Source organism: Gigantopelta aegis, chromosome 9 (genome assembly GCF_016097555.1).
Source record: "Gigantopelta aegis isolate Gae_Host chromosome 9, Gae_host_genome, whole genome shotgun sequence".
Lineage (NCBI taxonomy): Eukaryota > Metazoa > Mollusca > Gastropoda > Neomphalida > Peltospiridae > Gigantopelta > Gigantopelta aegis.
The window spans coordinates 60,273,824-60,291,429 of NC_054707.1; the positions used below are offsets into that span (position 1 = coordinate 60,273,824).

The 17,606-nt window shown below is 34.2% G+C and overlaps 1 protein-coding gene across 2 annotated transcripts in view; it reads left to right on the forward strand.

Annotated features, from left to right (window-relative positions):
• The first annotated feature begins 1,796 nt into the window (after positions 1-1,796).
• The window catches only part of LOC121380654, a 97,060-nt gene continuing 81,250 nt past the window's right edge, over positions 1,797-17,606 (forward strand). The window contains exons 1-3 of one of the 2 annotated variants that reach the window (XM_041509585.1): positions 1,797-2,343; positions 3,645-4,238; positions 5,045-6,937. In XM_041509585.1, coding sequence (XP_041365519.1) covers positions 1,827-2,343; positions 3,645-4,238; positions 5,045-5,325 — 1,392 coding nt within the window. In that variant the 5' untranslated portion in view covers positions 1,797-1,826 and the 3' untranslated portion in view covers positions 5,326-6,937. Of the gene's footprint in view, positions 2,344-3,644; positions 4,239-5,044; positions 6,938-17,606 lie in introns of those variants that run through there. The other variant, XM_041509584.1, reaches the window with a different exon arrangement.

Genomic DNA, 17,606 nt, shown 5'->3' on the forward strand with positions numbered 1-17,606 from the left:
AGAAGCTGTAGGATTTCTGCTGTATAGCACGATTGTCATATATTCTTATAGCTTACTTGTTTGGTAAGATGACTGCATCTGTTCGATATATATGTTTTGTGCTGGAGTGTCATTAAACATTCATTCATTCATTATGTTCGATATGTCTACATATGCACCAAATCAGAGCGTGTTTTTGTGGTTTAGCATGCCAGAAAGGAAGAATTAAATACGAAGGTGTTTTCTAAATATCAGTTATGTTAATACTGCAAGCAGTCAGAAACTACTTGTGACAGACCCTAGACACTACGACGTATTTTTCTCTATTATGGCCGTTTTTGATCATTTAAATTAGAATTATTTACATTCTATTATTTAGAATATTAATTTTCGTACACCTGAAGTGGTTCTCATGCAGGTTTTTGTAGTACCCCAAAATGTTTTTTTCATAATTCTAAAAACGCACGTTTGTCTGAGAAGTAATGGTTTTCGAAACAAGCTATTGTTATTTTAGACAATATTTCCCCGTTTAAACATCACAGACTATAGCTTCTCTCTGTTATAACTTCATCCAAATGTGTTATAGGTTTGTAGATTAACTAAACTTAGTGTCCATTTGCACGACCTGAAACTAGGATCTGCGCCTTTAATGTATATTCAAATGGTATTTGGTTTAGCCTCAAAGGTTTGATTCAAGTGATACGGCTCAGCATCTTGGATATTTTCTTGTAGTATTTTCACTTAAATTGTTTTAATTAATGTTAGAATTTGGTACATTTTCAGGATATCCTAAAGTGTTAAAGTGGATGGGAATCACTGATCTTTGGACACTTGTATTTGATGTCCGGGGTCGAACAGTCTGTTCTTTGGTACCTGCGGAGACATGTCCAGTTGCAGATAATAAGAATGAAAAAAAGCTACAAAGACTTGTGGCTGAAAAATACACGGTACCACAAGAGTATGTGTTTACCAATATACAAAACATGCAACCTATGGCGGTAATTACAGATAAAGAATGTCAGAAAAACCTATTTTTGGTATTTGGAAGGCATGTTTTTCAATTTCAACAATGTTGTTGTGCTATGGTGGACGAAAATACGACTGTTGCGGCATTAATTAGTTCTGTTTTTAAGAATCAAGAAAAAGACGATCTGGAAATGATATTCTTATTTATACACGGGCGAATGATTAAAAGCTCTACACAAAAGCTTTCTGAAATAGTGGAATCAAGTGGTTTGATACAATGCAGATTCGTAAAACAGATAGAACTGACAGTGAAGTGTCACTATCATCCAACATCAGATATGGAAATTCTGTATCACTTGACTTGCTTCACTACTGACACGGTGGAAGAACTTAAATTCAAATTCAGTCGACAGTTTGGAAAACAATTTCCAACTATTTTAGACAACACTGATGAAATTTGGTTTACCAATCAGTCTCATATTCTGAACAGTTATGATGTTCTGGTTGGACCAGAATTAGATATATCTGATCCTGGGTTGGTACTTTCTGATGTTGATGTACTCATAGGCAGCACGGACAGCATGCCCGTTCTTGTTTATTTCACCTATGCAAGACACAATGCCATTCCAAAAGTCATCATGATAGACAGAAAAGCAACGACAGACGATCTGCGAAGTCTTGTCGGGAAACATTTTAAAAAGACGCCCAACTCTTTGAAGCTAATATTAAAAGACAAGAAAATACCAGATGGCATATTACTTGAGAACTTAGATGCATTCATACCGAACTGTACAATACGTGCTGAAGCATCAAACAAGACAATATTCAGAGTTAGAATAATAAATGAAAACAACAAACATGTATCTTCAGTATGTGTGAAAATGTATAAACGCGACAAAGTGATCAAGTTGCGAGATACTTTGGCATCATCAGAAAGAATCAATTATTTTTTGTTTCTGCTGCGGTACTCGGGGGCCGAAATGGATGATGACGAACTGTTGAAAACGTATCATATCGGCCCAGATGACTCCATTGATATGGTGATCTGTATAAATCGTGTGGAAGTCGGAGTCGTATATTCAGGAAAACGACGGTGGATTGTTGTAGATTATGCATGCAAGACCACCGTGTTGGAGATGAAGATTTTCCTGTCGAAAGTTATCAAAATGAGTAGTTGCGAAATGAACCTCATTTTTGACGGAAATTCTTTGGACAACGTGCACACCCTTGCAAAAGCAGGCATAAAGCGTTGCGATACAGTCATCGTGTGCAGATTGTCGCAGCCTGAAACGAAGTATCGCGGTGGGATCTACTCGATATTCTCTTTTGATGAACTGGGTCAAGGACAGAGGGAACGAAAAGCTATATTATTCTATGGAAAAAGACTATTACTTGAAGGTGAGCTATTTAAAATGTATTGTTATGGTATTTGTATATTTCACTGTTTATACTGTGTTTTTATTTGACTCTTGAATTTTAATATTGATGTTGATCATCATTTCATGTTTTGACTTTACTATAGTTTGATACCCAATAACCGATGTATTTTTCGTGCTGGGGTGTCGTTAAACATTAATTCCTTCATTTATTCATTCATTTGACTGTGGTATGGACCGTTTTATATACAAGAGAAAGAGGACAGCGGTGATAGTTAGCAATACCTCAGCATATTAAAACTGTTCGTGTTTAAGGTGTGTTTATTGATACACTTTGTACTGACAATGAGAAAATAAACACACTACCATCAGATAGGCTACTGCTAACGTTATTTATTTTTTTATTATTTAAAGAACAAAATAAAGAGATTCAGTTGTGTTAGTCACTGAAGAGGTTTCTAGAATACGCTAACCCGATGCCCTAAGCCATTGGGATTTGTTTTACACTCGGGATATCAAGTAATTCCAGTGGACTGCCAAATCGGTTCTTCAAGTTGAATCTTTTATTAAATTATATAAAATTAGTTCACTTTTGATTATTTTCACTACTAGCAATCATTTGACCATAATCTACCTACCTGTGTAATTGTATTAAGGTCCACGTTAACCAGTAAACGGGTAAATTAAAAAAGTTTCCTATTACTTTGCCGCCATTTTGAATACTTATATCCAGAAAATTGTTACTCAGAATAATGTAATGTAAGCACAATACAAATGGTCAACAGTCTAGATTTAGATTGCAAACACTTTTATAATGAAAATGTGTAAAAAAAAATTATTATATTACAGTTTACACCATTTGCTAATTTGTTTTCTTGTAATTACAAATGTATAAATAAACCACATAGAGATAATAAGTTGATCACTCAAATGTGATGTTTACATCTATTTTTTGCACAAAAATTAAGAAAACAATTTTGATGGTCGAAATTTTATTTTGATTCGTTGTGGGGTTTTCTTTCTGTTTAAACCATTCGTAACTCGCCACGAAAGTCAAACTTGATCTGTAACAGTACATAATAAGGCTATACACAATATTTCAACTCAATATCTTGAGGCATAGTTTGTCATTATTTAAGTTCACGGCGGACATTTTTTTTTTTTTGGGGGGGGGGCAGGTTTATGGGATTTTTTGTTTTGGTTTTTTATTCATTATAGAAAAATGTATCAATTATAAGTTTTGACCTGATCATTATGGCGATCTACGTTTGCTAGAACAAACTTTTTGCTAGATAATAAAGCATTGTTTTGAATGTTTCGCAGATGATGCCCAAGAGGATTCTATGCTAGAGAGTCCACAGAAGTTTGATGAAAGAGAAACTATCCCCAAGGGAATACGATTAACGGATGTCCATCAAACAAATATATTTAAAGATGGATTCAAGATGAAAAATGATATGCAGTGCATGGGTGAAAGCATGTCTTCATCCACAGAAGCCGCCGTGCAGACCCAGTCTGAAATGTTGGTGCAGCACATTTCGAAAAGTATCAGCGAAACCGAAAAGTTCGCACTCATTTCAAATACTACTCCTGAAGACGGAAACCTTGAAACCGAAACCCAGAATTCTGCATGTACCACATTGATGCAAAAAACCATACAGACAGTGACGGATTCAACAATGGCGGATAACCCAGCCAGTCAGGTAGTGGCTGTGCAGAGTTTTTATCAGAAAGAGATAGTAAGAACTGTTGACGGCAGAGTTATAAATGCCGAGTCACATGCATACCATAAAAGTATTTCCAGTACGGACTTGGCAGAACTATCGGCGTCAGGAAATAAAGACCCTTCATTTCAAGCCTTCTCCAAAATGACATCAACAAGCACAAATACGTCACACGGGTTAATGCCATATAAAGGTAAGAACGTCAATAAAGAGGTAAATTTACTTTTAAACGTCTTGGAATACACGCTGTATGTACGTTCTTAACTAAATAACGCTCGTTACTATAAGCTGTTTTGACAAAACATTAAATACAGGTTATTTATTTCCGAGCCGACTGATTTGTAAATTGCACACACAAGTTATTTACAAAAAAATGTCTTTTATTAAATGATGGGACGGACTATAGACTAAAAGTGTTATAAGCACGGGCCCTGGTGTTGACTTAAAACGAGCGACGTTTACTTTCTTCAGATTTATGGCCCCCAAACCACAACAACCCTACTGAATAATGAAATGTCTAAAACGTATGGTGATTGTAATTTTAATATTTCACATTCATTACTATATGGATATTTGCCACATTCAGTAACAATTATAGGCCCATTGGTCAAACGTTGTTTAAATAGCAATAGATTAAAGCTTTTAAGTAAAAGAATGCTATGCCAAACGCTAAGTTATCTACCTTTGTTTACTTGAAAAAGTGGTCAGTGTCCAATATCCATTTAGTAATGAGAGTCAAATATTAAAACTACAGACCCCATTCTGTTTAGACAATTCCATATTCAGCAGGGTTGTTGGGTTTTTAGGGGGGTTTTGGCACACATACACACGCACCAAAATATAAGATATGGCGCCGAAATTAGCACTGTCGTTTAGTTCCTACACAACTATTTAAGATTCACTTGCATTATTCAACGAAGTAACATGCAGAATATTATCTTTAAAATTAATTTGTGCTGCCATGTTCAGTGATATATCTTTGTTTTGTTTGCTTTGTAGGCGAACTTTTGGCAGTTTTTCAAAAGGTCTCCGCAGAACTTGGGTCTAACTGGCAGCGTCTAGCGCTGGCTCTGGGATTGTTGGCGAAGGATATCGATCACTGTGTGAATCGTCATCATGTTGATTTACAGATGCAAGCTTATGAAATGTTCTCCGTTTGGGAACGAAAGGAAGGAACGTTGGCAACTAAAGAAGCACTTATTCGAGGTTTAAAAGAGTGTCAATTAAATTCAATTGCTGAAACACTAGAAGAAGGTAACTTTACTGAAACTAATAACTAGGCGAGTTTCGTTTCATGTATCACCTGTGGTTAGCGATGGGGGTTGTTTTGTTTAACGGAATCTATAAAGAACATAGATTTATTAATCACTGGTAATTCTGACAAGGGATCTTTTATATGCGCCATCCACAAGCAGGACAGCACATACTATGGTATTCGATATACAGTGCTTCATTGATCCACTTGACTTGACTTGACTAGGAATTTAACGTGTCCATATACCTCTATGGTTTCGAATACGCCTATCCATAAGATAAGATCGGGGGTCTCACGGGGCAGGAATCCATTGATCCACATTGCATCCATCACAGACGTATGCAGGAGTGGGCAAACAAATGCCTGACTTCTCATATTTTGTCGAATATTTCAAATATGCAAAAACATTGCAGCGTCAATGTGCTTTCATATTTTTGCTGATAAGTGTGTCTTTTAGATGCAAATAATGAACTAACAAGTTCTATAATCTGTACTCTAGACGGTTATCCGCAATGGAGGAAGATGCCTCACTTTTTGCGTACTTCTGCCCCAAGTTCAGTCAGCTAACGTTCACGAACTATTTGATAGGATCCTGAAGTGGCCATTTTGTTTACCGTGTAATGTTGTGATTGATTGATTGAAAACATATTTTATTGTACAAAGAACAAAAGAATCAGACACGTTTGACCACTTACGAAGCCCTCTTCTATGTAAATACAATATACGTGGCGATTATATTACTTAACTGTATATTTAAAATACATTTAAACAGTGAAAGATAAATGTTACGATTGATGCATGCCTTAAGAAATGTCTTATACATGTTATGATTGGTGCATGTCATAACAAATGTCTTATAAATGTTATGATTGATGCGTTCCTCAACAAATGTCGGATAAAAGATATGATCGGTGCGTTCCTCAACAAATGTCAGATAAACGTTATGATTGGTGCGTTCTGTAACAAATGTGTTATAAAAGTTATGATTGGTGCGTTCCATAACAAATGTCTTATGAAAGTTATGATTGGTGCGTTCCATAACAAATGTCTTATAAAAGTTATGATTGGTGCGTTCCATAACAAATGTCTTATGAAAGTTATGATTGGTGCGTTCCATAACAAATGTCTTATGAAAGTTATGATTGGTGCGTTCCATAACAAATGTCTTATAAAAGTTATGATTGATGCATTCCATAACAAATGTCTTATAAATGTTATGATTGGTGCGTTCCATAACAAATGTCTTATAAACGTTATGATTGTTGCGTGCCATAACAAAACGTCTTACAAAAGTTATGATTGGTGCATGTTTAGATTTGCCAAACTAGTTATGGGAATGACAGTCCTACAGACGAAGTAGAAAGGGAGTGTCATGTGTGGTGCGTGCGTGCGTGCGTGCATGCGTGCGTGTGTGCCGTGTGTGTGTGTGTGTGTGAGGAACGGAAGGAATGTGTTTTATTTAACGACGCACTCAACACATTTTATTTACGGTTATTTGACGTCGGACATATGGTTAAAGACAACACATATAACGAGAGGAAACCCGCTGCCGCCACGCAATGAACTACTCTTTCAATGGATAGCAATGGATTTTTATATGCAGTATCCCACAGACAGGATAGTACATATCACGGCCTTTGGCATATATTTGTGTACATATATATATATATATATATATATATATAAACATGTATATATATAAAGTGTTTCAGTTATTCTGAATATCTTCATGGACTATATATATATATATATATATATATATATATATATATATATATATATATAGTTAATGAAGATATTCAGAATAACTGAAACACTTTTTGTAGAACAAAATCGCAGTGTCTTGTCTCTAGCCGAACAGGGTTGGGGGGGAGGGCAAAAGTATTTGGGCTGTTTTTACTATGCGTTTTGTTGTTTTATATTCACTGTTGGTGGTGATGTTTTATATAATATATATTTATATACTAGACTTTGTGAATTATGTGTTAGATTTTTATTTGTTCTTCCACAAAACATTTTGTGTAAATGTATTTTGTTATTAAAACTTTCTTATAAATTCATGTTTGTTAAAAACTAAATTTTGATTATCTTAACATTCACAGTGATTTTAATTTAGAAATTTAGAAATTTTAAAAGATGATTCACTTTGTTGGTTGATTGATTGATCAATTTATTTATTTTTCATAGCATAACAATTTTCATCTGGTTAAATTCATTTGAAAACGTATGAATCGATAAAAATACACTTGTATATATATATATGTGTGTGTGTGTGTGTGTGTGTGTGTGTGTGTGTGTGTGTGTGTGTGTTTGTCTGTCTGTGTGTGTGCCCTTAACATATCATCTTGAGTACATCAATATTTAGCATGATACTTGTCGAAAAGGATTATTAAATGGAATTATGATTATTCATAAATAATAGTCTTTTCTAGTGTTTTATTTGTTATGTCGGTAAGTAGGGCGGTTTAAAAGTTTACATTAATCTTCTATTATCCGTTATGTATTCATTCTGTTTTAACCATATACTTAATACATATTAATATTGTTGCATTGTCATATATTTCGAAGGATTCCTTAAGACAGAATAGCTAGAACAACAATAACACAACTAATTGAAAATGGGGGATTGAAAATGGTAAATCTAGAATATTTTGAAATGACTTAAAATTAACTTGGATAACAAGATTAATACAAAGTACCGAAACATTGTGGTCCTATTCGCTTCACTTTCAGTTACCTTCCACAATTAGTCTAATTACTAATACAGGTGATGATTATTACAGACAGTGCATTACGGTCATGTCAAATACTGTTTGAAAAAAGTTTATGCATATTACTCTGGCTTTTTTCAAAGTATATAGTAACACTTGAAGATGAGAAAGTTGCCTCTTATATGTTTGATCCAGGTGGTAAACTATTCAAGTATGACACCGTTCACTATTTTTGAAGAGCTAACGTTACTCCACTTGAGAAATGGTCATTTCTTTCTACAAAACCTCTTTTAGGATCTCGGCATATAATATACAAAGTATTTGCCAATCAAGAACAAAATGTTAATATACTTTTTGACTCCGAAGAAATACATTTGAGTAAGCTGTTTGACCCTTCATTGAATCGAGCGTTAGCATAGTTTAATGCCAGTTGTGTATCTCGCACGTTAGTCACATTGTTTATTTGTAAAAATTATCCATGTTAGAATGTTTATTTGTTTGTGTCTATAGCTACACATATGTACATGAATGTATAAATACTGTAATAAAGCTGAAATGTGTGTGCCTTCTGATGACACAGTCTACTGTACAAATGGTATACCATCAAGGCAAAATGAATTAAATGAAGAATTCAAAAACGTTACTAATATATTTTTAACTATTATGATTTAAATCTTCATATATATATATATATATATATATATATATATATATATATATACACGCACGCACGCACGCACGCACGCACGCACGCACACACACACACACACATACATACATACATATATATATATATATATATATATATATATATATATATAGTATATATATTATATACTAGATTACAGTGGTTTCAGTAAAGAATAATTAAAATAATTCTTCCAAAAATATGTCTTTATGTTTTTATTTGATATTAAACTGATATCTATTCCAAACTAGATTCTGTAATGAGTCAGTTGAATCATATTTGTATTTATTATTTTATTGTGCAGGTTATTGTTTAAAAGGTTGCAAGAATGGATAAGGATAGCCACTCTTATTTTTGTCTCTGAACGATTTTCAACTTGGCAAAAAACAAAATATTAAATATTATTATAATTATGGTAAACCAATTTATATTTCATTCTAAATTCACAAAGAAATGTTTTCATTTCGAGCAACTTAAACGTACTATACACAAATATTGTGTCTTAGAAAGAACATCATACTGTACTAAAAATAAATATAAAACATTTGTGGCGAGATGGAATGACTGATATTTGTTTTTGCAACTCAACCAGCCTACTGAGCCCACACTAAAATGTTGTGTATATAATATATGCTGTGTCGTTAAACATTCATTCATTCCATTAGATAGGTAAAATTTAGAAGTTATTGTTTGACAGGTGTACGGTAATATTGTGGGTATTTAAAGAATACATTTAATACTTTAATATTTTTGTAATTTGTTAGTTGGTGGATTAGTGGTGTCAATAATACAATATTTTTGTATATTTTGCTTATATATTATTAGACTCATATGTCGAAGTCTGTGTAGAGCTGGTTCCTTCACGCGTGTTGTCGATGTGTTTTCGCAATCTAATTAAAATTAGCTCCACTATTACATGTGGATCTAACACCAGCCAGTTGGAGCTCATGTCCACCAATCAAAACCTTACTTGCAGAATCCTGTCAGTGATTTAAAAATAATTTGAAAACATTCCGAATTATCCTGAGGGTATACCATATGTTTCATGTGAATTACGAATGCCTTATTTAGACCAGTAGAACTAATTTTAATCGGATTGCTAACAACACTGCGTAGTCCCCAATGTCCAGGTAACATTTCGTCTGTAAATAATAATTTAAATATTGACCAATCACACTTCGCCTTTTATAACGTTATTTGGGAGCATAAAAATTCTAAAAATATTGGGCGAGTCTATTTTAGTGGCCGCAGTACAGCGAACCATACCAATACGTACGGGGTGGGTTATCAGTCTTCAATTTTACATTAAAAATTATTTATTTATTTATAAAAAAAAACCCTAACTAAATCAGTCTTCAGTTTTACATTACAAATTATTTATTTTATAAAATAAAACATGTTTTAAGGCATTCGTAATTCACACGAAACATGTCGTATACCCTCAGGATAATTCGGAATGTTTTCAAATTATTTTTAAATCACTGGCAGGATTCTGCAAGTAAGGTTTTGATTGGTGGACATGAGCTCCACATGTAATAGTGGAGCTAATTTTAATTAGATTGTGTGTTTTCGTTACGTTAGGGCAGGTTCATGTTAGTGTTACGTATCATAAAATAGAGGTGGGAATTTAGCTGGCCTTAAAATTAGTCCTACTTATAAAGTTTAAAAGTTGAATTTTAAAAATATATTTGTAACTTTTGTGATATAATTTCTTGCGGAAATCGTTGATAATGATAATTGGACTAATGAATCTACGGTACATTCCTACATTCCTTTCTTATCACATCGTGCCACATTTTCCGGGGCAGCATTACTGAGGCGTCTATATATTTAACGAATATACATTTAAAACGTTTTGTATTTACCAGCATTTGTCATGATGAATTTTACTTATAAAGTTAAAGTTAAAGTGTGTTTTGTTTAACGACAGCACTAGAACACATTGATTTATTAATTATCGGCTATTGTATGTCGAACATTTGGTAATTTTGACATATAGTCTTAGAGAGGAAACCTGCTACACTGTCCCATTAGTAGCATGGGATCTTTTATATGTCCTATCCCACAGACATGATAGCACATACCACGGTCTCTCATATACCAGAAATAGCCAGACAGACCGCGCATCAGGTGAGCGCTTTACCACTGGGCTACGTATCGCCCCTTTTACTTGTAGAATGTGGGGAATTGTATTTCAGAACATCTAGTTTTTATTTTATGTCGGAAAAGTATGCCTCCGTAGTCACTAGAAACACGGGCACATCGCGCCCTCGTCCAGATTATCTGAAGATGATGATGAACTTAAAAGTTGTTTGGGTATATTGTGAGGTTCATAATATGGTGGCGTCTTTGAATTTATTAGTGATAATAGTGTCAAATTTATTTAGTACATATATTGATGTTATGCAACTAGATAGATATGTATGTGAATATTGTCAGTTTTCGTCATGTATTATATCACCAATAAATGGCCTTTTTCTAGTCAACTAGTTGTTCATGTATTTTATACTACTGTAGTTAGTTATCACATTTAGCAAAACATTTTAACAGTTTGGCATAAAAAGATATTTAACTTAACTTTTAAGTTATATTATATTTTTGATTGCAACTTGTATTGTGTGTTGGAATATGAGCTCATGTTTATTTTTTACGGTGTATAAACTAAATGTTCTAAAACTGTTAGGTTTTTTGTGGGGGTTTTGTTGTTTTTTGTGTGTGTTTGTTGGGGGATTGTGTTAAATTAATTCTATTTGATAATGTTTTGCGTAAATTTTATAATTTTCTGTACACTGACATTGATTGATTGATTGATTTCAACTTATTTTCGTGCTTATATCCAATTAAGGTTCAAGCACGCTGTCTTGGGCACACACCTCAGCTATCTGGGCTGCCTGTTCAGGACAGTGGGTTAGTTGTTAGTTTGTTAGTAGTTAGTGAGAGAGAGAGAAGAGGGTTTAGTGGCCTTACACCTACCCATTGAGCCCTTAAAGGGACATTCCCGAGTTTGCTCCAACTATTAAGGTGTTATCGACTAACATAGCCTTTTAAACGATTGTAATTATATATCAAATATATTTTTCTGCATAAAATATTAGTGGCTGTATATTAAAGGTGTTTCTGATCGTTCTAATATTTTTATTAGGTTAAATTTCATTTTATTTCCTAAAATATTATTTTTTCGTACGTACGAAATTATTTGAAAACAGAATTCAGTTTGAGCTCCTTACAAATATTAAGACGACCAGAAACAAATTGAATATACAGACACTGATATTCTAAACAAGAAAACATATTTAATATGTAAGTTTAATCGTAGAAAAATTTTATTAGTCGGAAACATCTTATAATGTAACAAACTCAGGAATGCCCCTTTAAGAGCTCGCTCTGGGTTGGAGCCGGTACCGGGATGCGAACACTGACATTGAAATGAAAGAATAATGAAGTGTCAAACCTGCTTCGGTTATTTGTGAGCTTGGACCCATTCTTTTTCTTAATTATTACACAACAGATGTTAACAACTATCTCGACAAATAACACCCTCGAGACGTATTAATTCTGTATTACAAGGTTACTGAATGAGTATTTAAGGGTTAATTAAAAATTAACCAGTTAGGAATAGAGTTGTAATTCCTTTATTAATTAAGTTCCCCTGGCAGCGTTTCTCAATTATCACACGTGTGTGTGTTGTATCACGGTGAAGTGATTTAGAATATTGTGTAAACTAGACCCCTAGTGATTAACTAATTAAGTGATTAGCTCTGGGTTGTTATTATATTGTTGTTGTTAATTAACTACTGCGGCAAGTACATTTGTCAGCGTAGTGTTAATACAGATTCCAAAGTGTATTGTGTTTTGTTGTGTTTTCTAGTGAACTAAACGTGCTATATATATATATATATATATCTTATATAAGATTATCTCTGATCACTCCTAGAGCCGGGCCACTCGGGTAGTAGCTTGCCCGATACAGAGAGATCTAATAGATATACAGTTAGGAGAGATATTTGGATAATCGTGTTTTATTCAGTTACAGGTATTATAGGATCCACGTGACACCAGCATGCATTGCCGATCTGAGTTCCGGCCTGGCCAATATGGATGCTGATGCACTCTCTCTGAGAAAACAAAGGAATAACGTTTATGTACGTGTTTGCGTGTCAGTGTTTGTGTTTGTGTCTGCGTGCGTGTGTTTGCGTGTGTGCGTGTGTGTGTCTAGTGTATAACTGTGTTTGTGTCTACAAATACATAGACACACATATACACATGCACATAGATACATACATAGATAGATACATACATACATGCATCTGAGGCCAGAATGGATTTAATTATCGCCTGCGCCAGTGCGTTAATATTTATGTAACAGTCAACCTCGACATACATACAATATATAGATATTCATACAGACATACATACCAGCCAGTGCCAGGTCTGCCCACTGTTTCATGCACGTAAGCGGGATCGACCGCGTAGATTGTGGGCCCCATGCATGTGGTTGCATTAAAGAGCATCCTTTTTATGGATGCCTCAATAGCTCAGAGCGCATCGTGGTTAGTTTTCAATTTGCGAGAGATTCGGTGCCACATGTTCGAGTCCCAGCGACGGCATGGGACAAATTGTGAGCCCAGAAAGGATTTAACTATCCCCTGCGGCAGTGCGTTAATATCTATGTATTCAACCTCGACATAAATACAATATATAGATATTCATACATCAATACATGCATACATACATACATACATACATACATACATATATACATGTACATTATACATTTATAAACACTTAAACGCGTGTGCGCTCACGCACAGACATTATCAAACTGAACATAAAGAGAACAAATTTTAATTTCTGTTTTGTACATTTTAAAAAGTACATACATTTTATCTTGCCTGAAAACAAAAAAAAAGTTGTTTGATGAACAGAACAATAGTGATATGCATCAGTAGTACTGCACTAAGTGTCTCCTGCCACATTTTTACTAAAACTCTTTTATTTTGATATACAACAGAACTCTCCACTATCAGCGTCTGACAAACAAACCGTGACTTAATGGTGAGTCTTCTGAGCTGGATATCGATCAGAACCGCTGTCTCTCTTATCGTTATTGTTATTAATTAAAGACGATTGATTAAATATTGTCAATAAACATGTTCAGGCAGTGCTCTGTTTTGTTTCTTTAGAGGAGGAAAATGGTGGATGGATGGATGGATGGATGGATGGATAGATAGATAATTAGAGTTAATGGGGCCGGCAGACGTACCCACCCTCATCCACCCTACTGCTCTATATCAGCATTGTCTCTCTTCATATTTAGTACCAAATGCGCTCATTATTAAAATATAAATAAATAGAGATAACAAAATGGTTTGTTTAATTATTAATCGATTTTCCATTTCGGAAATAAATAATACTTTAATATTTCAGTTAAGTTTTATTACAACTTCTATAAAATTTGGATTTTGTTTTAAATATTTACTAATAATACGTTATATCTATACAAGTATTGTTAAAGGGACATTCCTGAATTTGCTGCAATTTTTTTAGATGTTCTCGACTAACAGAGACTTTTTAACGATTGTAATTACATATCAAATATATTTTTCTGCATAAAATATTAGTGGCTATATATTAAACGTGTTTCTGATCGTTCTAATATTTGTACTAGGTTAAATTTCATTTTATTTCCTAAAATATTTGTTTTCGGACATACGAAATTATTTTAAGACAAAATCCAGTTTGAGTTTTTTCACAAATATTAAGACGACCAGAAACGGATTGAATATACAGATACTAATATTCTAAACAAGAAAATATATTTTTAATATGTAAGTTTAATAGTATAAATATTTTATTAGTCTGAAACATTTTACAATGCAGCAAACTCAGGAATGTCCCTTTAAGTAATAAGATATTGAAATTAGGACTACCAAATAGTATACATGTATACAGTATAGAATACAAATATTTGTTTAATCAACCAAGGTTTAGATTGCTTCAACCCAAAGTATTCTAATTTGGAAATGAATAAATCCTTATATTCTGTTGATCTGTTGAAGTTTTGAATGGCCAACAGGCCGACGATTCATTAAATATGATATACATTGTACTATTATCCTGTTCAATTATTTAGACCCAAAGTTTTTTGCAAATGTTACGTTTATTTCCTATTCGATATGTTTTTTTCTTTGCATTTACATGAAAACAAACCCAAACCCCGACAGGTTTTATATACAAATCATCATATAAAATGCACGAAGTTGACTTAATTCCACTTTTTAAAAATCTCTGTGTGTTCGGAATGCACGTTATTTCTCCTATAAATAACTAAGGTCATTTGCATATCAAAAGATTGGGATCTGAGGCTACGTGAAGGCCATTATAGCTTGTTTCACTAAATGAAGGTTATTATTGTTTTGCAGTGTGTAACAGCATTGTCTAATCTTTCCGTTAAACATAGATGTAAACAAACAGAACATGTAACCATCTCTTGTAGGTGCATTATATTTAATCAATTTAGCTAATGTATTATGTATTTTTATTTTATTATATCAATTCTATATTAGCATACCATACCTAACCTAACACAACTGAGGTGTAGCACAGTAATAAACACAAATCACCTCACACACCGCCGCGGAATGTGCTTTCCAAATTTAAAAATAAATTTAATGCAGGGCCGGACCCAGAAGACCGGGGGGGGGGGATAAATGTCAAAGGCCACCAACATCAAATAATAATAAAAATGTTATTTAATTTGCCTCTAAATTGGGAACTCATACGTATATATATATATATATATATATATATATATATATATATATATATATATAATATATATATATATATATATATATAGTATTTATGGTGGTGCTAGGGGCTGGGGTTTGGGGGTGGGGTGTTACATTTGTAATGCGAAAAACCAAAGGGCTATTGTTCGGACTCGTATGGGTTCAACCATTTTGTATCCCGCATACACAGCCCTGAATGTCCAAAATACGATAGCATTGCTTGGTCAATAACATCATTATTTCGATCTATGACTGCACGTGGTATTGTAGCAATGTGTAAACCACGTAAAATACAAATTAGGTAGGGTATATAAATTCATTGAAAATGTATTAGTCGACATTCTTGTTATTGTTATTTGAGGAAAAATATGGGTAAATCGAAAAACACTTCAGTTGATGTAAAATCGTGTATTAAGAACGTTTTCGATTATTTTGAAGATGAATATCAGCGCGGTAGACCTAGGTATGCTTCTTATCGAATTGTCGATCGAGTTGCCGCTGCACTTAAAGTTTCGGTTTCAACAGTAAAAAGAACTGTGAAAAATCTAAGCTCTACGAATCCGAGCACAGAAATCACTGTTAAAAAACACGACCGAAAACTCATAGATTTATTTGATAAAGATGTTATTAGACGACGAGTATACAGATTTTATAGAGAGGGCGAATTACCTACATTACATAAGATTAACGTGGCTTTAAGGGAGGAATGTGGAATCAACACATCCATATCAACTTTACGAAGAACACTCCATGACCTCGATTTTAAATACCAACATATGTGATTTTTGAGGACGCCAATATATCAGACAGGAGACTATCCTATCTCCATGAAATATCCAGTTTACGAGAACAGGGGTATTTAATAGTGTATCAAGATGAGACCTGGGTGAATGTCAACCACACAACATCCCACCACTGGACAGATATCCACCCGGGCACAAGTACCGCCAATCACCTGCCGAAATCAGACGCTGCTGATCGAGTTCCTAAACTCTGTTCGGTGACTGGGAAGGGAAAAAGACTTATTATTTGTCATGCTGGCTGTGACAAATATGGATTGATAGATGGCTGTGAATTGATCTTTGAGGCTAAAAAAAACAGACGGAGACTATCATGGTGAGATGAATCATGACAATTTCATCAAATGGTTTGAAGAACAACTTATGCCTTCTCTACCAGAACCTTCTGTTATCGTCATGGATAACGCAAGCTACCACAACAAATTAACTGAGATTACACGATGTCCTGCACTAAACGCTAAAAAGGAAGAAATTCAGTCGTGGCTACGAAACAAAAATATACCTTTTGAGAGTAACATGACAAAGCCAGTTCTTTATGAACTTGTGAAAAGTAACAAATGTGCAAAGCAATTTGTTACTGATGATATTGCTGAACGCCATGGGCACTTGTGTCTAAGACTGCCGCCAAGACATTCTGAACTCAATCCGATAGAACTGATCTGGAGTCAAGTCAAAGGGCACATAGCTCGTCATAATGATGGTAAAATGACCACGGTGCGGAGAGAACTTGCACATGCATTGAACTCTGTCACACCTACACACTTCTCTGACGCAGTTAAACATGTAATAAAGATCGAAGAAGATTTTAGAAAACAAATAGTTTTATAAGAAATAAAATACCCCCTGTGATAGTCCCCCATAACGAAGATAGTGATGAAGAAATGAGTTCGTCGACTGATTAAGTTATTTCTCCATACCCATCAGGAGTATTACTTTAATGTATGCATGAACTATTTAACACCAAAAACAATTTATTTCCATATTATTCACTATCAAACAACCTAACAACCTATAAACTAATCGACTAGAAATGCATATAGACTACACATACATACGAGAGAAATGTTTATTTAACGACACACTCAACGCATTTGATATACGTTTATGTGGCGTCAGACAAAACGGTTAAGGACCAATATGACAGTGAGAAAGAAACTCGCTACCGCCACATGGCCCACTGTTTCCGATAAGCAATTTTGATAAGCAATAAGGGACGTTTTATATGCACCATCCCATAGACAGGATAGCACATACCACAGCCTTTATACATCAGTTGTGGGTCCACCATGTGGGATCGATCAGTCGACCTACCATGA